Below are 23,688 nucleotides of genomic sequence, written 5' to 3'. Positions count from 1 at the left end.
CAGAAACTAACACACCATTGTAAAGCAATTATACTCCAATAAAGATGTTTAAAAAATAAATAAATAAATGTATTTCAAAAGGAAAAATCTACATCACTGTCTTTAAAAGAAAACCAGTAACTGTTTCCAAACCTAAATGCAAAGTAAACACTAACAGAATGCTAGCTAGAATCTGTTGTCTCCAGTAGGTTCTAAGCCTGAAACTTTTTCTGTTTCTTTTTTGGTTGAAAAAGGGAAATTAAAGACGCATAAGCATTGATTGGGAGTTTTGCCTTGATGTCTTTTTTTTTTAATTTATTATTTTTTAAAAATTTTTATTGGAGTGTAGATGATTTACAATGTTGTATTAGTTTCTGCTATACAGCAAAGTGAATCAGTTACACATATAGATATATCCACTCTTTTTAAAATTCCTTTCCCATATAGGTCATTACAGAGTATTGAGAAGAGTTCCCTGTGCTATACAGTAGGTCTTTACTAGTTATCTAGTTTATATATAGCACTGTGTATATGTCAGTCCCAATCTCCCAATTTATCCCTCCTTCCCTTTCCCCCTGGTAACCATAAGTTTGTTTTTCATCTATGACTCTATTTCTGTTTTGTAAATAAGTTCATTTGTACCATTTATTTATTTATTTATTTATTTTTATTAGGCTCTGGTTTTTCTCTTACTTTCTTTTTATAAAATTAAAAAATTTTTTTAATTTATTTTATTTTTGGCTGCATTGGGTCTTCATTGCTACGCGCGAGCTTTCTCTAGTTGCGGCGAGCGGGGGCTACTCTTTGTTGCAGTGTGCAGGCTTCTCATTGCAGGGGCTTCTCTTGTTGCAGAGCATGGGCTATAGGCACGGGGTTTCCATAGTTGTGGCACGCAGGCTCAGTAGTTGTGGCGCTTGGGCTTAATTGTTCTGCGGCATGTGGGATCTTCCCGGACCAGGGCTCGAACCCGTGTCCCTTGCATTGGCATCTCCCTTCCTCTCCCTGTCTCTGTCCCTCTGTCTCTCTCATCTTTATCTCCTTCTGCCTCCTCTTGCTTGGTTTCTCTCTGTCTCGGGGACTCAGTGTATGTCTCTCTCTACCTCTCCCCTGCCTGTCTCTATCTTTCTGCCACGTTCTTTTTCTGCTATGGATACTGAAAGCTGGTGAGAGGTTTCAAACAGGCTAGGAACAAAGAAATTAAATCCTCATGCTGGGTCTGCACCCATCAGGATGCACAGAGGGTCATGTTGGAGCAAGGAGAGCCATCCTGGGGCCCTTATGGCCTTTGGAATTGGCAGAGCCGTGGGGAAATGGGGCCCCATCCTGCCTCATGAGGTGGAGTGTGAAGAAAGACCAGAATGTAGAAGAGAAACGTTCCAGAGCATCAGAGGGGAACCTGGGGCCTCAGAATCCCGGGTCAGCTGGTCCAGCCTCCTGGCCCTGGCTAATGAGGCCTGGGGAGGGAGACGAAGGCCCCATCTCCCCCAGATGGAGAGCCTGGCCAGTGCCAAGACTCGCCCTGCTGTCAGCCCACAAGGAAAAGCCTGAGTCTGGCTCCTGCCCAGTCAGGAAAGCCTTTTCTGCTTTGCTGGGGCACCTGGTGAGGTGAGGACACAGCTCTGAGCAGATGCAGGCCTCAGGCCTCGCCTAGAAAACCATGAGTCAACAGCCCATCCCCTGCCTGGGGCCAGGGCGGTCACCTTAGCAGGTTATCGGCAGAGCTTCCCCAAGGGCAAGGTCGCACTGAGTTCTGCCCTGTGGATGAGGCTCTGGCCACTTCCAGGTTAATTAGGCTGCCCCCTCAGCAAGAGCTTCCTCCCTGCAAGATGACAGGTGTCCTCTGAAAAGGGGCCGTCGCCCAAGGTCAAAGGGCCTCTCTCCAGGGTGACTGGGCCTCTGGTCCTGGCAAAGAGGAGAGTCCCTTCTACCCGCTCTCATCCCCTCCCCACCCACACTGCCTCCACTGCTTTCCTCCCAGCCTCTCCTCCTCTCTTTTCCTCTTTCTCTGTGTCTGTCCCTTTCCATCTCTTCATCTCTCTCACCTCTTGATTTCTCTCTCTGTCTGGCATGTCTGTGAAACTCTCTGTCCCTCTGTCTCTCTACTCATCTCTCTCTGTTTATGGCTTCGGGTCTTTCTCTTTCTGTCTCTTTTTCCCTCTGACATCAGAGTTCACTGTGTCTCTCATTCTGTGTCTCCCAGTCGATGAGACCGTCTTGATCTTTCTACTTTTCCTGCACAAGCAGCGCTCCACCCACCCCAGTTTCAAGATTTCCCTTCTGGAGTCCAGCTCCCCAATTTCAAGTGTGGGCTTTTGTTCACTCTTCCGGCTCAAACTGTCCCATTTCCCAAACCTCAGCCCTCCCGTCACTCTAACACCAAGTCTTGTCACAGCCCCACATCAACCACAAATGGAAAACCATGCTCGTTTGCCAAAAAATAGGTGATTGTAAACATAGGGCAAGAAAAATACAACAAAGGCATTTGCTTGCCCAAAGACCTCCCTTTGTTAAAACGTTCCTGTTTAAGTACAAGTATCGAAGGGTTTTAAGTGGATTAATGTGTAGACGAATATTAGGCAAACATAGTCCAAGTGGTAGGTCGGAATGTCGAAGTCAAGACAGAGGCACATAGTGATGGAATTCAACCGCGCTTTCATCCATTCAACTGTCACCTCAGTCACTGCTGCATTTGCATCTCACTTCCACTTTTCTCCACCTCTGATGTCTCCCTGGGTTTTCCCAACTCATCTGCCCCTGACCACACCCTTGGATCTGCAGGCAGCTTTTCAACACTGTCCTGGACGCTCTTTATTTTCTTTTTACAGGATAATTCTCTCCTACCTCTGCCACCCATTCTTACAGCCTCAGTGGAGTTGAGGGGCTGCTGTGTGTGTGTGTGTGTGTGTGTGTGTGTGTGTGTGTGTGTGAGGTAGGGGCGACTGCTGTTTCTGGGGAAGAACAAACCAGGGCACCAAGCTCCCGGAGCCTATCTGCAAGCTTCCTTACCCCTTAGCATCCCACGCAAGCTGCCTACGTCCTCCACACAGCGGGAAGGGGCAGCCCTGGCCAGGTGGCCAGCCCGTCTTGTTAGCTATATCTGAGTAAACAAGGAGAAACCAGCAGAGCAGCCTGCCTGCAAGTGTTAAAGGCAAGTGCCCAGCTCAAGGGCCAGGCGGGAAGCCTGCTGCCTCCGGGCGAGCTGGGTGCCAAGGGCTCATCTATGGGTCCCAAGCCCGGTAAAACTCAAGCCTCCCTTTAATTATGGGGGAGCCTCCTGCCTTGTCATGATACCAGTTACATAATCTTCCAAGAACAAAAAGCTGATTCCTTTGAAGACTAAAAGGAACAGTGGCTCAAGGTGTCCACCAGCTCCCCTCTGGAGAGGCCCGGGCCCCTCACCTTGATACCCAACGCCACCCACTCTCTGCCATGTCCCAAAGTTCAGGACTCGCATGCGGAAGCCACAGGCTAAGAGGAGCCTCAGTGAGGCCAATTTCTTTTGCCAAGGCTCTCACCGCAAACAAGAACCACCAATGCTGTGCTAACTCATGAAAATCAATAGTGTGCATCTCGGTAACATCATACTGATAGACAGATCAGCCATGGTGGTAGCACTTACCTCGCTGAAACTGACAAATGCCACAGATCAGGACTTTCTTCTTTTCCTGGAGAGCTGGCTGTTAAAAGCTGGCCAGTACACCACTGATTGAAAGAACCACCTGGAGACGCGGGACCCCTGAAACCTGGGAGACCCAAGACAAACTCCAAGAAAAGGGAGAGTAAGCAGCTCTTACCGCATCTGGATGTCAATCCTCTGAGCTAGTTTTCTCAGCTGTTGTTGGCAACATTTTAGCAAATCTACTTCCTGCAATGAAAGATGTCAGAAAGAGTGAGGTCCCTTAGAAACTCACAGCCTCCTGCCTCCCAGGCCAGTGTTCCACCCCTCACCTCTCACTGCCCACCCTCCATCCCACGAGGTGAAATGTCAGGGTGGGGGTCCATTTCCTGCCTCGACCAGCATGATCCCCGGGCCAGGCACCTGAGGGTCGACTGTGGAAGCTGCACCTTCTCTGCCCTGCTGTCCTTTCTTTTTATATACTTCCAGAGTAAAAGAAAAGGCAGCACCTACTATGCACCTAGGGTTCATTCATAGACCCTTTATTTATCATAAAATATGATACATTCCTATTTTATCATTGAATTAAATAATACATATGAAGTGATACAGTGTGTGGCATATAACAGGTGCTCAATAAACACTGGCTGTCACTTTTGTTATTTATTGGTATTACTATTATGATGTCCATTTTGGAGAGGAAAAGACTGAGGGTCAAATGACCTCCTTTCTCACTGTTTCTAAATTGCAACCTAGGCCCCCACCCACACTTTCTGAGCCCTAATTTTGCATGGGGTGACACGTGTGTCTTCTGCTCCTGAAAGGCAGCTCAGAAACCTCTCTGACCAGCTGGCCTTCCCTCCTCCCTCAGGGGGCTGGCCAGACCCAGGGGGCATCTTACCCGGATAAGATTTTTCTCCACGTTGTCATGGACCAAGTCAATCCCGGTCCTTTTCTCTCGCTGGTACAGACACTCCAGGGCCACCTGTAGGAGGCGTAGGGAATCATGTATTCTCCCTGCAGCTGTACGTAGACCGTGAGCAGAATTGACTCACATCTACCTTTGCCATGGTCTGTTTCATTCCTGGGAAACCTGGATGCTTCATGTGGTCCCATCACTGTGCGTTTGGATGGGCTTCTGCCTCCCCTTCTCCATCAATGAGGGCTGTGGGATGCTGAGATGGTAGATGGGTGCAAAATCGGTGCACATCTCAAGCTGGCCATGCTGGTTAAGTCAGCTTGACAAATGTAAAGCGCTTAGAATACTGTCAATAAGAATTACCTGTGAATATATATGAACACCCTTTTTGGAGATCTCTAAATGGGGGAAGAGCTTTGGAAAGTGACATAGGCCAAGTGAGACCCAGGCAACCCTGCCACATGGACCTTATAACCATCATGGAGACACGAACAGAGCAGAACAGAAGCCAGGGGAGTGGCTGCTCGGTGGAGCTCCTGCAGCAGCAGACTGTCAAAGAATTGTGATGGGTCACTGGCCTGTCATGTCACGAAGAGCAGCGGCAGTGAGAAGGAGGCAGGGGAGCACGGCATCCGGTGTTGGGATGCAAATGTATCTGGGAACTCAGAAAGGAGGGCGAGCACTTGATGCCACAAGAATTTACTGCCCCCCTCTGTGTCACACTGGGGACACTGCAGTGAACTAAACAGTCCCTGCTCTTATGGAGTTCTAACAGAAGAGAGAGAACACACACAAATGAACATAGAAAGAAACTCAATCGTTTCTGACTGTGATAAGGGCTGTGATGAAAATAGGGAGCTGTGGGTGGGTGGGGAATAACAAGCAGGGTGGTCAGGGAGGACTTCTCTAAGGAGGTGGCAGACCGAGACCTGAATTATGAGAAGCAGCAGAAATGAATGGGAATAATGCACCAGGAAGAGGGAACAGCCAGTGCAAAGGCCCTGGGGTAGGAGGAGCAGTAGACAGGAAGCCATTGGGCTTGTGACAAGGAACTCAGATGTTAACTAGGATGCATTAGGAAGCCATTGAGGGGGTTTTAGCGGGGAGGTGCAGAGATCTAGTTTAATATTTAAAACCATCCCTCTGGCTGCTGTCTGGAAAATGCGTTGGAGGGGCTAGAGGTCGGGAGGCCAGGAAGGAGGCCGTCACCATTGTCCATTGAGAGGCACCTGGAATGAGGTGGTAACCTTGGAGTTGGAGACAAGTGGATGGAAGTGAGATGCCTCTGGTCCCTGTGCCCCCTTGTGGCTGTCACAGGGGGCCACGTGATGGGGCAGAGCTGGGCTTTCCAGACAGGCTGGGGGAGTGAGGAGAGAGTCGGGGAGAAGGGAGGAGCACTAGATTTCAGATTCTGCTTTGGGTGTCTGAGCAGCAGCCATGCCCACTGTCCTTCCAGGGGGGAACATGGGGGCATAGGGAAACAGTAGGGACCCCCATCCCATAGTGGTCAGAACCTGTGCCTTGTCTCCAGGGGAAACATGGAGGTAGGGCCTCTCCTACAGAAGCCCCCACGCCAGACACAGAGCAGGCGCGGCTGCAGGAGGTTTGCAGGCAGGGGTTCTGCATTCGTACACGCTCCAGGGAGCAGCAGAACATCATCTCGTGTGGCCACAATGATCTCCCACAGCAAAGGCAGATAATCCCAGTTCCTCACCCAGTGTCCACTCCAGGACCCAGTGAAAAATGCTCACTTACCCAGACTCCTTTGCACCCAGGGAGCCCATGTGAGTTCTGGCAAATGGGCTAAAAATGGAATCACATAATGGACCTGCTGGAAAATTGATATTCCCTGATAAAAAGGGACAGACACAGTTGGCATTTTGCCTCTTCCCTACCCCATCCTCCTGCCTCGACTGAGAACTTCCAAATGCTCCTGGCAAGCGGGAGTTTGCAATATGAGATCTGAAACGTCCTTGAAAGTAGTAGGACAAAAGCCCCGTGTTAAGGATGGCCAAGCAGATAGGAGGCTGGGTCCCTTCTGGTATCACGTGGAGGGTGCAGCATCCTCCTCTCTTTTCCTCTGGAATTCTCATAACAGAAAATGAAATTCCTATTTGGCTGAGCTCCTGTACTCAGATAGCTGTTTACATGCAGCCTAAAGCTATCCTAACTGCTCCAGGATATGGCTGGAGACTGGGAAACCAAAGTGTGGAGGATGTCCACATTCAGTTATTTATTCAACAAATACTTCTTGAGTGTCTGCTGTGTGCCACACACTGTGCCAGGATGGGAAGACATTCAGAACATTGGTCTAGATGACAGGCAGTGAGCACAGACACTGCTCTTTGAGGACCAGCATAGACATACTGGTTCCCCACAGCTGAACAGCAGTCCTTGGTGAAAAAGCAGACAAATCCCTGCCCTCATGGTGCCTATACTCCAGTGTGTAGGGCAAAACAAGAAGGACATTGTACAGTATGTTAGCAGGTCTTAAGGGCTACAGAGAAAAATAGAGCAGTTATTTGAAACACATCTTCTAAAGACCATCACATACACTAACACACAGGCTTGTGATGTCTTTATGAAATCCCTGTGATTTTGATGTAACCCCAAGGAGAAAAGGAAATTCCATTCAGTCTGAGGAACCCTGATTGGACTGGGATTATTGTCAATTGACTAAGTTTTATATATATATATAATTTATATAATATATAATAAAGTTATATATTATATAATTATATAATAAAATTATATAATTATATAAAATTATATAATATATAATAAACGTTATATATATTATATAATTTTAGCTTAAAGCTGATTATAGATGATGATGCAGCTCAAACTGAGCTGCACGGCGCCCATCACCTTGATCTTCACTCAAGGGGAGTGTGGGGGGCTGCATTGCAGGCGTGGTATCCCAGCGGCCGTCAGGCCCCCCCCCCCCCCCCGCACCCCACACTCACCTGCAGTGGACAGTTCAGTTCCTCGGCCGCGCACTCCAGCCGCCTCTTGACTTCATCCAGGCTGTGGTTCTCGTTCAGAAGCTTCTCCAGCTCATAGCTCAGCTCCGACTTCCAGAAGCCAATGTCCGACAGCCTCTGGCCCAGGTTCCGGCCGGTCCCCTCCTGCATCTGGCGCGTCAGCTGGTCCTTGTTCTGCATGAGCCGCATGGAGTCGCCCATCAGTTGGTTGGCCCACAGCCGAGAGGCCTCGGCCGTGTGTATCTGCAGCTGGTTGGACTGGTCCCAGTCATGGGGCCTGTAGCGACAGAAGAGCGCTGAGCGGACGGCCGGCAGGGTGGTGGGCGGCCGCAGGGCGCTGCGGCACGTGGCTCCCTCGTCCAGGCAGGTCTGGGTGTTGGAGACCTTGCAGAAGAGGCTGGGACTCCATGAGTTCAGGTAGCGGTACCCAGGCAGGTAATAGGGCTGGTAACACCCCTGGCTCACCGGGGCCGACGCAACCGGGGGCAGCGTGCTGATGCGACAGGCTTTCTTGGGGCCACAGTAACTGGCAGTCTGAGTGGTTCCAAGAAACTCCATCTTCCACCATCAGCTCCGCTAGGGCAAAACTGTGCCTAAGGGGGCCAAGGCACCACAGGAAGGGGAAGGAGCTTCTCTGAGGGATGGGCAGAACCTCTATGACTCGGCACTGTTGTCATAAAGCCTGGGGGGGTGGGGCCTTACTGGGACCCCTGCTCACTTGCCCCAGCTGAGGCCATAGCATCACAATCAAAACCCAGGCCAGTGCTTCCCTGGTGGCGCAGTGGTTGAGAGTCCGCCTGCCGATGCAGGGGACACGGGTTCGTGTCCCGGTCCGGGAGAATCCCACATGCTGGGCCCATGAGCCATGGCCGCTGAGCTTGCGCGTCCGGAGCCTGTACTCCGCGGCGGGAGGGGCCGCGGCAGTGAGAGGCCCGTGTACCGCAAAAAGAAAAAATGCTTTGCCAAAAATTTTCGGAGAGCTCGGGGGTTTTTTGGGGGCCTGAGCCACCTGTCTCCTTGCATGGCCCTGCAATAAACCTTTCTCTGCTCCAAACTCCAGCGTTTCCGTTTGTTTGGCCTCACTGTGCATGGGGCACACAAACTTGTGCTAACAGGTGTGGAGAGTAGGGGAGACGCTTGATCAGATCTGCAGATCACTGCCTTGGCCTCCACTCCAACCCGCTTACGAAATGTCAGTCACTGAGTCAGTGACAGCGGTTGAGGGGCTCTCATGGCCAGGAAGGTCGCATGTGAGGAAATCTGCTCAGTGCTCTCCGGGCAGAAGAGGCCTTTCCCTCGAGTGGAATCCCAGCTCCGTCCCCTCTCCCAGCCTGGAAAATGCCCAGGATTGTGCCTCCCTCGGACGCTGTGAGAATCAAGTAAACGCAGAACAAGGTACTTAGCACCTAGTGTGTGATCAACAGTTGTTATTGGTGTTACTATTATTATTAGACTACACTTTGCCACATCATTTCATGTAATCCTTTTGCTCACGCCTGGAGGTGGCGTTATTCGAGCCCTCATTTTACAGGGGGGCAAACTGAGGCTCAGAGAGGTGCATTTGTTTGCCCAAGGGCACACAGCTAGTCTTGGGAAATGGCTCAGGTAATGCCGCTTCCCCTGAGGATAAGGAGAGCCAGATAAAAGCCGTAGATGTGCTTTGCAGTGGGGCTGCCAGGGAGCTCAGAGAACATCTCAGTGAAGTCGTTTCTATTTTTCTGCCAACATTTTATTATAAACAATTTTTTTTAAATGCAGTGGTTTTAAAACACTCTAATATGGAAGGTTGTCTTCAAATAAACTCTTGCACAGAAGCAGGGCACGTGACACAGACCCCTAAGTTGCTCTGGCTGGAGGGAGCCAGAGGTGCGGGGGGGTCCCTTCCCCCAAGTCCTTAGGGCTCCACAGGGCACAGTGGGAAGACCGTGATTCAGCCCACCCCCCTCCCCATTTCACAAGGGAAGAGGCACGAAGGTCACCTACCAGGAAGTGGAAAAGCCAGACTCCATGTCCACGTTTTCCGAAGTTACACTAATTACCTAGAGAAACGCTATGATTGTTATGATCATCAAAAAGCGTTCTGTTAAATTTGGAATCACGTAACTAGATTTACTGTGATCACTCTGTAATGCAGACAAATATTGAATTATTAGGTTGTACACCTGAAACTAATATAACGTTATATACCAATGTTTCCTGAGAAAAAAGAAACTGGAATCATGCCGTAGGTGAGTGTGGTGTATTGGTTTCCTATGGCTGCTGTCACAAATCACCACAAAGTTAGTGACTTGACACTACACAGATGTATTCTCTTACAGCTCTCGAGGTCAGAATTCCAAAATGAGCCTCAAGGGACTCAAATCAAGGTGTGAGGAGGGCTGGTTCCTTCTGGAAGCTCCGGGAAGAATCCGATTCCTTGCCCTTTCCAGCTTCCAGAAGCTGCCTGCATCCTTTGGCTTGTGACCTCTGCCCGCATCTTCAAAGGCGGCAGCTAACATCTTCTCTCCCCCTCCCCCGACCCTCCTGCTTCCTTCTTACAGGACCCTTCTAATCACATCAGACCCACCCAGATAATCCATGGTAATCTCCCCACTGGAGATCCTTAATTTAGTCACACCTGCAAAGGCCCCTTTACCATGTAAGGTAACATATCCACAGGTTCCTGGCATTAGAATACAGACATCTCTGGGTGGGGGGGCGCTATTATTCTGTCCACCACAGTGAGCAATGTAAAAGAATACCGGGTGATAAGAAAGGCAAACAAAAGTACCGTGCTGTGTGTGGATTGTCCAAATGTGAAGACCCAGGGTTAAGGGGGTGAGTCAGAGCATCTCCTGAACCGTTGCTTTTCCCAAGGTCTTGTTTATTTATGATGCATTTGTTTTAAGTTCTAAAAACAATACTGTGTGTGTCTCACCTGGACTCTAGTCCCCATCTAGTCCTTTCAATCTGCTCCTCTCACACGTGAATGTGTCCACAAATCACCTGAGGACTGCATTAAAATGCATATTCTGATTGAGTAGAGCTGGGGGCAGGGCTGGAGGTGCTGCATTTCCTACAAGCTCCCAGGTGAGGCTGGTCCACAGACCACACCTGGGGTAGTGGGGCCCTGAAATAAGTCCTATGAGGGAAAGGACCTTATTTGCTTTTGCTCATATTTGTATTCATAGCACTTAGAATAATACCTGGAGTATAGCAGGTGCACAATTTGGGTTTGTTAAATGGATGGATAGATGGATAGGTGGATGGGTGTATGGCTAGGTGCGTAGATGGATGGATGGATGGATGGATGGATGGATGGATGGATGGATAGATGAAGTGACAAAATTTCAGATGCCATTAAATGAGAAAGGTAAATTCAAAACAGTTGGCCATGGTTCAACCAAAACTCAGCGAAAAGGAGTAGTAAAACCTGACAGCTCAGTCCAAAAGACTCAAGGAATCACCTTCTAAAAGTTTAGAAAGTGAAAATACTCAAATACTTTGTGTGTGACTGTTAGGGAACTCCTGAGCAGTGACTTCCAAAGCATGGGGCAGTGGAGTTTTTAGGGTTCATCCATGGTGAAGCAGGTGTCAGTACTTCGTTCCCTTTCATGGCTGAATACTATCCCAATCACATGTCTAGACCACATTTCGTTTAGCCATTCATCCGTTGATGAACATTTGGGTTGTTTCCACTTTTTGGCTATTATGAATAATATTGCTGGGAACATTTCTGTGCAAGTTTTTGTGTGGACATAAGTTTTCAATTTTCTTGAATAGTTACCAAAGAGTGGAATTGCTGGGCCCTATGGTAATTCTGTTTTGATTACTGTTGAGTTTTAATAAAATGTAAATCAGCACATTTTATTACTTAGTTTTTAAATAAATATTGTATTATCCATAGAAGTTAATTCAAGGAACTCTCAACTACACAGTCAGCCACCACACACACGGGCTGGGCCACACATATTTGGTGGGACAGTAAGTTCCTAACGCCTGGGAATTGTTGACTCTCTCTTTGGGCTCAGTTAGTGTCTCCAAGCCCTTGGGGTGCTTTGCACCCCTGCATCCAGACAGTAGACTTAGCACACACAAGGTTAGCCGTGATGGGAAAATGAAACCGGAACACGGACTGCTTCCATTCTGTCATTCTATGTGACACTGGGAGTTTTTATTTGTGTCTAGGATGTAAAGCAGTGAAACAGAGTGTGATCTGCAAGGCGTAATATTTTTGTTTGGAACGTGGACGTTTTAGTTCATGCATGACATCTTTTACTGAACTCAGTATCTTTAAAATCGAAATGTAATCTTTGTATCTGTCAACTGTATCAAAACTAAGAAAGTAACCAGGAATATAATTATTACTGGGAATATTATTGTATAGAGGAGGAAGGTGTTAAAAAAAAAAGTCTGCTCTGGGTGTTGAATATACTACACACGTCACTGGTTAGAGATCCCTCATCCACCACTAAAAGATGTTTTTTTCAATCTCTTGTAAAAGAGATTCTTTCAATCTCTTTCCGGCTGATGGAAAACTCATTCAATTTCTGAAATCCCTACGGGAAGTGGACTAGGAGATGCTGGGGAGATGGGGGAGAGGGGACCCGACTGACCCCCGGAATGGGGTTCGCAATCCTCCACCCCAGCTCCGCCTCCCGATCATTGGGGACCCCTGGCTTAGCATTGCATTAACTCTATTTTTTTTTTTTTTTTTTGCGGTACGCAGGCCTTTCACTGTTGTGGCCTCTCCCGTTGCGGAGCACAGGCTCCGGACGCGCAGGCTCATAGGCCATGACTCACGGGCCCAGCCGCTCCGCGGCGTGTGGGATCTTCCCGGACCTGGGCACGAACCCGTGACCCCTGCATCGGCAGGCGGACTCTCAACCACTGCGCCACCAGGGAAGCCCTTACTAACTCTATTTCATTGCCATCTCTGCCTGCAGCTGCAGCATTGAGATGGCTGCCTGACTTTTTTTTTTTTTAGAAGTTGGGGGTAGGAGTTTATTAATTTATTTTTTTTTTCTGTGTTGGGTCTTCGTTTCTGTGAGAGGGCTTTCTCTAGTTGCGGCCAGCGGGGGACCACTCTTCATCGCGGTGCGGGGGCCTCTCACTATCGCAGCCTCTCTTGTTGGCGGAGCGCAGGCTCAGTAGTTGTGTGGCTCCCTGACTTTCACAGGCTGTGAAGGGACAGCTCCACGTCTATGAATTTAATGTGAAACCCATCCGCCTGCAGAAGAAAGGCCTGGAGAGACTGTCTTAGGTGAAGGCTGGAGCAGCGCTGTCCAGTGATAGAACTTTCTGCAGCGGTCACCTCAACGAGTCAGCAAGCGTTCCTTGGACGCCCCCTGCAGGTAGATAGGAATCTGTCACTTGTCCTTCCCACAGCCAAAATCTGTGACTGGAGGTGACTCCAGAGCAGTGCTTAGAAAACTGGAAAAATAGGGTCACACACAGGAAAGAGAGAAAAAATCCAGGAAGAAGCTGCTTTCAATTCAACATCCGTGTCAGTTTGTATCATTCAAAAACCGAAGTTATATTTTACAATATAGCTTTTTCTTTTTTCACTTTGAATTTCGGAAGATATCTTTTTGGTGCTTAGAGCACTGGCCCTGGCTGGTGTCCAACGACTCAGCAATCTTTCTGGAAATCTACCTGCGGACACACACATACATGTGTGCTAAAACACATGTATATGTGCTCACTGCTGCATTGATTGTAGCAGGGAAAAAGTGCAGCTAACCGAATGGCCCTCAGTACAGGATGGCTAAATAAAATATACGACACCTATTCTATGGAGAACTCTGCAGCATAAAAAGAAGTTAGGCCTGCATTTGCCGATATGAAAAGATTTCTGAGATATCAGTGTAAGTGAAGAAAGCAAGATATAGAAGAGTGTATACCCTACGGTACCACTTGAGCAGATATGTAGGTAATTGTATATGAACAAACACTTCTGGAAAGATACACAGGAACCAGTGCCTGAGTGATTACCTTTGGACAAGGACAGGAGTGGAACGGAGGCACAGGGGGAGCCTTTTATTTTTTGATTAAGCCTTCCATACTGCTATATATACACAGTCGACCCTGGAACAATGTGGGGGGCAGGGGCGCCGACCCTCAACACGGCCGAAAATCCGAGTATAATTTATAGTCGGCCCTCCTTATCCACCATTCCACATCTCAACCAACTGTAGATTGTGTAGAAATGTTGTATTTATTATTGAGAAAAATCCAGGTATAAGTGGACATGTGCAGTTCAAACCCATGTTTTTGAAGGGTCAACTGTAATTTTTCTTAGTATATATGTAATATATGCAATATATATAGTATAAGTAACATACTATATATGTAATATAGTCACATATATAACCTAATAGGACATCTACTTCCCGCCAAGATTGGGTAATAGGGATTAGCTGTACCCTCCCATCTGAAACTACTCAAAATATATGAAATGATGATTTTCAAGACACTGGACATCAGGCATGAAGGACAGTCCTCCCTGTGAGATGGGAAACAAATGAGGTGAGTCCTCCAACTACCACAGCTCACTGCCTGGACAGAGTTTCCAGGCCATGGTGCAGGGAGGGGGACTGTCTCCAGTTAAGGGAGCCGGGCAGGTGGGACACCAATGTGTCTGGAGTCTGAAGGACAGAGCTCGAAGGAGGAGGGAGCTGCCCAGAGAGAGCTCTGTAGACTTGCAGATGGTTCCCTTGGTGTCCAGCAGAGAAGGATCAGTGCACACCTGTGAGGAAATGACCCCGGGCTGGGGAAGAACAACCCCAAAGCATCAGAGGGAACAATCCCAGAGCTCCCCCAGGCTGGGAATAGTTCCCCATCCCACCAACCACAGTAGATTTCATCATCTGTGCAGCATCAAGTCAAATTCGCCTAAGTATTAGGGCAAAATTAGTCCCAGACTCATTACCTCTCTGGTCCTGCCTAATAAAGCTTAAAAGCAGAACCCCAAAGATTAAAATGTTTTCAGTCCGTTTGCTGGTGTCCCAGAAAGAAATTGAGAATATTTGTAAAAATACAAACATTTTCAGCACTCAGTAAGGTAAAATTCACAAAATCTGGCATCCAATAAAAAATTGGATCGCAATTGAAAAAACTGCAAAGAAGGAGGAAACTAAGACCCATAATGGGGGGTGGGGGTGGGGGTGGATCAATCTAATGAACCCAAGCCAGAAGTGATACAGATAATAGAATTAGTAGACAAGAACATTGAAAAAGTTATGACAACTACATCAGTGTGTTCAAGAAGACAGAGGAAAAATTGGCCACATTAAGTGGAGACTTGGAGGATGTTAAAAAACAAAACAAAATACCTGAATTGAACTTCTGGAGAGGAAAAGCACAATGTCTGAGATGAAAAATATACAAGATGAGATTAAAGGTATGTTTTAGTTGACCAAGGCTGCCATACAAAATACCATAAACTGACACAAAATACTCTAAGTACCAGAAATTTATGTCTCACAGTTCTGGAAGCTGGAAGTCCGAGATCGGGGCCAGCACAGTCGGGTTCTGGTGAGGTCTCTCTAGTTGGCTTACAGACAGCCGCCTTCTCACTCACTGTGTTCCCACATGGCCTTTCCTTGTGTGGAGAGAGAGCAAGCTAAGTGTCTCCTCTTATAAAGACTAATCCCATCATGAGGACTCCCTCTACTCTCCATGACCTCATCACCTCCCAAAGGTCCACCTTCCAATACCATCACATTGGGGGTTAGGGCTTCAACATATGAATTGGGGTGTGCAGAGTGGGGCAACACAAACATTCAGTCTATAATAAGGCAGATTAAATACTGCAGAAGAAAAGATTAGTGAAGTTGAAGAGAGAGCAACAGAGACTACCCAAAATGAAACAGAGAAAAAAAAAAGACCGAGAAACAGAACTATAAAATAGGGCTGAGAGAAATCTAGAAGGACCTCAATAGAGAGATAAATCATGTGTGTGGACTAGGAGACTCAATATTGTTAAGAGGTCAGTTCTTCCCAAACTTAAGGTTAGATTCAATGCAAATCCAACCAAAATCCCAGCAGGCTTTTTGGGGTAGACGTTATTCAACTGATTCTAAAATTCAAATGGAAATTCAAAGGACCTAAATAGCCAAAACAACTTTGAAAAGAAAAACAAAGTTGGAGGATTTGAGGTCTCCGACTTCAAGACTTATTATAAAGCTACAGTATGGTATTGGCACAAAGACAGACAAAGATCTTATTCTGAATAAAGAATTCAGAAATATATCCACATATTCATGCTCAGTTGACTTTCAGCAAAGGTACAAAGTTAATTGTGTGGAGAAAAAATAGTATTTTCAACAATAGATGCTGGAACAATTGTAGATATATATGTGTGTGTGTGTGTGTATATATATATATACACACATATCTATATCTATATATCTCAATCCATACCTTGCACTATATACAAAAATTACATACAAAAAAAATTAACCCCAAATGACTCATAGACCTAAATTTAAGGTCTAAAACTATAAAAATTCTGGAAAGAAACATAGGAGAAAATATTTGTGACCTTGTGTAAGGCAGATTTCTTAGGTATGTTTTCTAAAACACAATACGTAAAAGAAAAAATTTGATAAACTGGACCTCATCAAAATTAAGAACAGCTCTTCAAAAGACATTCGTAAGGGAATTTTCGATCTCAAGCCACAGACTAGGAGAAATATTTGCCAGACATATAACTGATAAGGAACCTGTATCCAGAACATATACAGTATTCTCAAAACTCAATACTTAAGCAACCAACATTTTTTTTAATGGGCTTAAAATTTGAACACTTTGGCAAAGAAGATATGCCGATGGCAAATGAACACCTGAAAAGATGGCAACATAATTTCTCACTAGGGAAATGCAAATTAAAACCACAATAAGATGCCACTATACACCTGTTAGAATGGCAAAAACCCAAAAGACGGGTTACACTCGCTGTTGGCAAGAATATGGGGCAACTAAAATGCTCAGACACTGCAGGTGGGGATGGACAGCCACTCTGGAGAACACTTCACCGGTTTCCTACCATCCCACTCCTAGGTGTTTACTCCAGAGAAATGACAGTGTGTGTCATTATGAAGTCTTATACAACAATGCTCACAGCAGCTTTATTTGTAAGACCCGCAGGCTGGAAGCAATCCAGATGCCCATCTACAGGTAAATGGATTAACAAGCTGTGGTGTACTCATACAATGAAATACTTCACCGAAGCCAGAAGAAATGAACTTCACACACTCAGCAACGTGGATGAACCTGAAATAAACATGCTGAAAGAAGCCAGATGAAAAGGAGCACACACCATATGATTCCACTGGTAAAAAATTCTAGAAAATCCACACTCATCTATGGAGGCAGGAAACGGCAGTGACTGCCGGCGGGGATCAGGGGCAGGTTTGCAAAGGTCATGAGGAAACTTTGGGGGATGATCTGTGTGTTCACTATCTTGACTGTGGTGATGGTTTCACAGGTACAGTATATATAAGTCAAAACTTATCAACTGTACGCTTTAAATATGTGCAGTCTGTTAATCAGTTGTCCATCAATAAAGCTGTTTGTTTAAGAAATTAACAATTGCTAACACCTATATACTGCACAAATGTGTGAGGAATTTTCAAAAAACTTGTTTTACTCATATTAACTTATTTAATCCTTCCAACAATAATCCTCTGAGGGAGTTGATATTATCGTTGCCATTTTACAGGGGAGGAAACTAAGGTATGAAGAAAAGATTTGAAAGCTGGTAAATGGGGAGCTGGAATTTGAACGCAGACGGCTGGCATTCAAAAATCCACGTTCTTAACCAGCAAACGAGTCAACTTCTCCATATATAATGGATCTGAACCTTATTTTTCGACTCAGTTATATATCAAGCGCCTGCAGTGTATTCGACTCAGTTATATATCAAGTGCCTGTATACACTGCAGGCGATTGATATATAACTGATATTAGATATTTAATATCTTCGTTAGATATTTTTGCTGGATCCAAGGGAAGAGGTGGAAATTCTCTACTCCAGAACTTAAAATTTTTTCCACGTCCTGACTTTGGTCATAGATGGGGTAGGAGTGCCACCTGGTGGTACATTGTGGAACTGCATGCATCTTCTGTGCATTTCACAGGGTAGCGTTTTCACCACCTGCAGTGTGTTTAAGATGCTCCAGTCCTGCTAGATCACCATCTAAATTCTTAACCTGTTTGACCCAGGTGCTAGTCTTGTTTCATTCACTAACCTGCTATGTGATTAGGGACAATTTTCTCTGTCTAGGCCTCAGTTCCCCCATCTGTAAACAAGGGTGCAGGATCTCACCTCTGCAACTCTCACCTACAACCCCAAGTTTAGTTAAACACAACTGTGTATTGGACCTTTGTTCTGTACTTGGTGCTTTGCATGAATGAAATTATTTTATCCCCACAGCAACATCATTGGACAATTGCTCTTTTTTTTTTTGGCCGTGCCTCGCGACTTGTGGGCTCTTAGTTCCCTGACCAGGGATCGAACCTGGGTCACGGCATTGAAAGTGCCGTGTCCTATCCACTGGACCGCCAGGGAATTCCAGGTGCGGAAATTGCTCTTATTATCCCCATTTTACAGATGAACAGGCTGAGGCTGGAGACCAGAAGGGACGTGCCCAGTGTTATTCAGCTCATTAGAGTCAGGATTTAAACACATGTCATCTGACTTAAGAACACGAATACCCTGAGAAAACCGAAATTCAAAAAGAGTCATGTACCAAAATGTTCATTGCAGCTCTATTTACAATAGCCCGGAGATGGAAACAACCCAAGTGCCCATCATCGGATGAATGGATAAAGAAGATGTGGCACATATATACAATGGAATATTACTCAGCCATAAAAAGAAACGAAATTGAGCTATTTGTAATGAGGTGGATAGACCTAGAGTCTGTCATACAGAGTGAAGTAAGTCAGAAAGAAAAAGACAAATACCGTATGCTAACACATATATATGGAATTTAAGAAAAAAAAATGTCATGAAGAACCTAGGGGTAAGGCAGGAATAAAGACGCAGACCTCCTAGAGAACGGACTTGAGGTTATGGGGAGGGGGAAGGGTGAGCTGTGACACGGCGAGAGAGAGTCATGGACATATACACACTAACAAACGTAGTAAGGTAGATAGCTAGTGGGAAGCAGCCGCATGGCACAGGGATATCGGCTTGGGGCTTTGAGACCGCCTGGAGGGGTGGGATAGGGAGGGTGGGAGGGAAGGAGACGCAAGAGGGAAGAGATATGGGAACACATGTATATGTATAACTGAGTCACTTTGTTATAAAGCAGAAACTAACACACCATTGTAAAGCAATTATACCCCAATAAAGATGTTAAAAAAAAAAAAAGTAAAAAACAAAAACAAACAAAAAAAAGAACACGAGCTGTAAACCCCTGTGTCATCTGCCCTCACCCATCCCAACCATGGAAGTCTGTAGTGCCATCGCTTAGAAACCCTGAGGAGTTTTTTAAACATGCTGTGATATTATGATTTATAATAAGAAACATATATTTGGTCTTTTTTCCCATGTCTGGCACAGAGCTCCTAAAATCCTTGGAATTTCCTAAGGGCGGAGAGCAATAAAGGTGTCTCTTGTTATGTTAATGGACCTCACTTAAGGATGGGGGCTGGTTGCCAGGGGAACCAACCTAGCGATTGGAGGGTTGGAACTTCCAGTCCCACCTCCCCAGCTTGGGACTGAACCAATCGCTGATGACTTACTCAATCGTGACGGGGTAATGAAGCCTCCATTTAAAAGGACAGGTTTTGGTGAAAACTTGGAGATTTGAGGAGAGAGGTGCCCCTGGAGAGGGCTTGGACTCTCTGAGCTCTTTCCTCATGCCTTACCCTGTGCATCTCTTCCACCTGGCTGTTCCTGAGTTATATGCTTTTAGGATAAGCCGGTATCTAGTAAGTAAAATGTTTCTCTGATTTCTGTGAGCTACTCTAGCAAATTAATTGAATCCAAAGCGGGAGGAGGTCATGGGTACCTCTGACTTATAGTCAGTCACTCAGTCAGAAGCACAGGTAACAACCTGGGCTTGCAACTGGCATCTTGGGGAGGAGGGCAGTCTTGTAAAATTGAGCCCTTAACCTGTGGAATCTGATGCTAACTCCATTAGCATCAAAATTGTTGAATTGTAGGACACCCATCTGGTGTCCGGGGCATTTTTCGCTGGCATGGGGAACCCCCCCCCACCTCCTACCCACATTGGAAACTGGGTTCAGAACCTCTTTATAGGCCCAGGCCCCATGCACAAGTTTCTGATTTAATTGACGTGGAGGAGGAGAACGGCGCATAAAATACCCCAGGTGATTGTAATGTGTAGCCAGTTTGAGAAACCCTGCTGTCGAAAGAACATACCCAGTGTCCCACCAGTCTCAGTGCAGATTTAAGCTCTAATAATTTCAGAAGTATAAACAAATTTTGTTTCTAGAGCAGTTTTAGGTGTACAGAAAAAAAACTTTCAGAAAGTTCAGAGAGTTCTGATATATTCCCCCCACCCCGTTGCCCCCATTATTATTAACATCTTGCACTGGTGTGGTATGTTTGTTGTCATTGGTGAACCAATATTGATACATTATTATTAACTAAAGTCCATAGTTTAAGTTAGGGTTCACTCTTAATGTTGTACCTTCTACGAGATTTGATAAATGCATAATGTAATGTCCTGTGGCCACCATTACAGTATCCCACAGAATAGTTTTACTGCCCTGAAGTCCCCTGTGCTTTTCATCCCTCCCACTCCTAACCCCTCCCCCAAATCCTGGCAATCACTAATCTTTTCACTGTCTCTGGTTTTACAAACGTATTATTTTTTTGTGTGTGTGGTACGCGGGCCTCTCACTGCTGTGGCCTCTCCCGTTGCGGAGCACAGGCTCCAGACGCGCAGGCTCAGCGGCCATGGCTCACGGGCCCAGCCGCTCCACGGCATGTGGGATCTTCCCGGACCAGGGCACGAACCCGTGTCCCCTGCATCGGCAGGCGGACTCTCAACCACTGTGCCCCCAGGGAAGCCCCTACAAACTTATTTCTTTAATCATTTAAAAATTTAGCTATTTGAATCTACAACAACACGTTTTTCAACTTTAATTTTGTTTTTTCTTTTTGGCCGTGCCACACAGCTTGCAGGAACTCAGTTCCCCGAACAGGGATTGAACCCATGCCCCAGCAGTGAAAGCCCAGAATTCTAACTACTCGGCCACCAGGGAACTCCCTAAATTATCATTTTGTTGTTTTAGTCATCATGGCCATCTACCATCAGAGGGACTGAAATAAAAAATTTAAAGTCTATTGTTTCAAACTCAGGAAGCGAAATGAATGTAAAGGAAATGTAAACTTTCAAAGGCCGGTGTTTGTAAGTTTGTTCAGGCTTCAAAAGTTCCTAAAGGAGAAAACTGGGCTCAGACTTTTGGAACACGCTGTACTCGAGAAAGGAGAACCAGTTGCTTCCACAGGCCAGGAACAGCATCTGTGAGAAGATGGTGCTCAGAGGTCTCTCACGGAGGACTGGGTAATGGCCGGACAGGCAAAGGCTGGGGGAGGGGTGGGCAGCGGGGACATTCCTGGCAGAATGACCAATGTGAGCAACAGAGTAATGGGCTGGGGTCCCCGGGGAAGTGCCGGCTGTTCAGTGGTCAGGGCCCAGCCTTCACACTGGCCCAGGGCAAGAAATGAGCCTGGACGGGGATATATGTTTATGTATAGCTGATTCACTTTGTTATACAGCAGAAACTAGCACACCATTGTAAATCAATTATACTCCAATAAAGATGTTTAAAAAAAAAAAGAAAGAAAAGAAAGAAATGAGCCTGGAGTGGTCAGATGGTCACCAAGGCCACTGAAAACCATGCGAAGATTGGATGTTAGCCTGTGGGCCATAGGGAGCCATTGAAGGTTTAAGAGCAGCAGATTGACACCATGTGATCTGCATGGGGAAAGGTCAGGAGCAGAGAAACCCTGTGAGGAACTACAGGGGACAGTGCAGGGCCCACTCCCTATGCCTCTCTGGGTATGACCATGGAACTCAATCTTGCCAGGGGAAAGTGAGCACGTAGGTGTCACATCTCGGGGGACGCATTTAAGCAGCAGCGTACAATTCACACTCTCCACCTTTGAAGCCTTGTGTTTAGATGGCTGCAACGTAAGGTGACAGTGCCTCTGCCTGTATGCCTGAGCTACAGTGAGCAGGGGCCTCTGTCGATGAAGCTGTATATGAACAGGAGCAAAAAATAAACCTTGCTGCCTTGAGCCTGTGCAGCCTGGGGGATGTTTATCTGGCAGCATAGCCTGGCCTGATACAGAAACTATTGCAGGCCCGGGAGGACAAAGGCCTGAGCCAAGGCAGTAGGAATGATGGAAGTTGTGGCCTGGGACTTGTATGTCGCCACCCCAAACACAGTGGCTTAAAGCAGTGTTTATTATTTAGCTCATGAGTCTTTGGGTTGGCTGGGTGGCTCTTGGGGACTCGGCTGGACTCACTCATACGTCTGTTGTCATCTGTGGGTCTGCAGCACTTGGTCCTGTGTGTCTCAGGGTCAGTGGTTTGGGATGGCCTTGGTTGGGACCACTGGGGAGGGGGTGCTCGGCTCATCTCCATGTCTTACCTTTATCAGGCTAGGCCAGAGATACCCTCACAGCCATGGCGGAGGGGCAGGAGAGGGAAGTGAAAACAGGCAAGGGCTTTTATGAGGTTTTTCTTAGATCCCATTTGCTAACATCTCATTAGCAAAGTAAGTCACATGCCTGAGCCCAGAGTCAAGGGTAGAACAGAATGTACTGCAAAGCTAGATAGCGAAGGGCACAGATAAAGAAGGAGGTGAAGAATCAAGCCACTTGTGCAGCCAGGCCACCACGGCCCCCAGCTACAGGACTTGATGACTGGCTGTAAAGGGAGGTACCACGGGTGTCTCCAACAGTGGCCGCCAACACTTACCCCATCTCTGTACCCGCCTGCCACTCCGCCCATCAAGACATGGTGTCTGTTTCCCCACCCCTTGAACCTGGGCTGCTCTTGGGACTTGCTCTGACCAACAGAATGTGAGAGAGTGACCCTGTGCCAGTTCTCGGCCGTGCCCAGCTGCAATGGAAAGATGCTCAGGCTGGACCACTGAATGATGAGAGGCCACATGGTGGGGAGAGGTCATGTGGAGGGAAGTCCAGGCAGACACAAGTGAGAATCTTAGATTTTCTAGTCAACTCCTGCCTGAATGAAGCCACATGAGTGATCCTGGATAAAACCAGAGGAGTCATGAGAAATAATAAACCATTGTTGTCTTAACTACTAGATATTGGGGTAATTTGTTACACAGCAATTGATAACTGATACAGGGGAGATGGAAACAACTAAGCAAGGCTGGTGCTCCGATTGATGACTTGAGTTCTTCGGCAGTGGTGGTGTCAGTCTCTGAGATGAGAACTCCAGAGACAGGAACTGGTTTGAGCAGAAAGTTGTGGACATGAGTTTTATGTTCATAGGACAGCAGTGCAGTAAAATCCAATAAGCATCGACTGAGATACATGTGTGTGAACTTAGGGAGAAATAGGGGCTGGAGACTGGGGAATGTTTCATGTGGAATATCGGAGGATGCCGTGGACATAAAGCTGTTCATGGTGGGGAGGATGTGGCAAGTGCGACTAAAAGTGGGCCAAGAACAGTCTTGAGGAGTGCTCATTGTAAGAAGTGGTTCTCAAACTTAGTGGATGTAATTACTATCCTGTGAGAACGTGAAGATACAGATTCCCTGGCCCAGCCCTCCAGTTTCTGAGTCAGGAGGTCAGGGATGGGCCTGGGAATCTGCTTTGCCACCTGGCTCCCACCCTTCTGCTCCCAAATACAACAGGTGGAAAGTTCCATCCCAGGTGAGACAGGAATTTGGCTGGGAGAGTAGGAGAGAGACCTGGAGCCAAGTTGAGAGGTTTGTTTGATTTCACCATCATTCTTACAGCCTTGTGGGGAGGAGCGAGTAGAGAGGGGAAGGTTGAAGGACAGTAGACTTTTTCCTCCCTGCCACTGAGCAAAGACCCACCGAGTGCTGAGTGGGAGGGCCCTGTGCAATTCGGGACAAAAGAGCTCTGAAGTGGCCCTGCCGCTGAAAACAGCTAGGGGGAACGTGCAGGAAATGTCTTAGGGGACATCAGGAAGGAACACCTGAAGTGGGCTGGCCTGAGGCTTCTG

The 23,688-nt window shown here is 46.8% G+C and overlaps 1 protein-coding gene across 1 annotated transcript in view; it reads right to left on the bottom strand.

Moving 5' to 3' along the window:
* Positions 1–8,100, bottom strand: part of TEKT5 (tektin 5) — a 38,512-nt gene extending 30,412 nt beyond the window's left edge. The window contains exons 1-3 of the mRNA XM_033840501.2: positions 7,481–8,100; positions 4,497–4,580; positions 3,774–3,844 (exon numbers count right to left, since the gene is read on the bottom strand). Of these exons, the coding sequence (XP_033696392.1) occupies positions 3,774–3,844; positions 4,497–4,580; positions 7,481–8,056 (731 nt within the window). The 5' untranslated portion in view covers positions 8,057–8,100. The remainder of the gene's footprint in view (positions 1–3,773; positions 3,845–4,496; positions 4,581–7,480) is intronic.
* Between the last annotated feature and the right edge of the window lie 15,588 nt (positions 8,101–23,688).

This window comes from Tursiops truncatus, chromosome 15 (assembly GCF_011762595.2).
Source record: "Tursiops truncatus isolate mTurTru1 chromosome 15, mTurTru1.mat.Y, whole genome shotgun sequence".
NCBI lineage: Eukaryota > Metazoa > Chordata > Mammalia > Artiodactyla > Delphinidae > Tursiops > Tursiops truncatus.
Note: the sequence above shows the minus strand (reverse complement) of the source record. Positions and strands in the feature narration are given on the sequence as shown.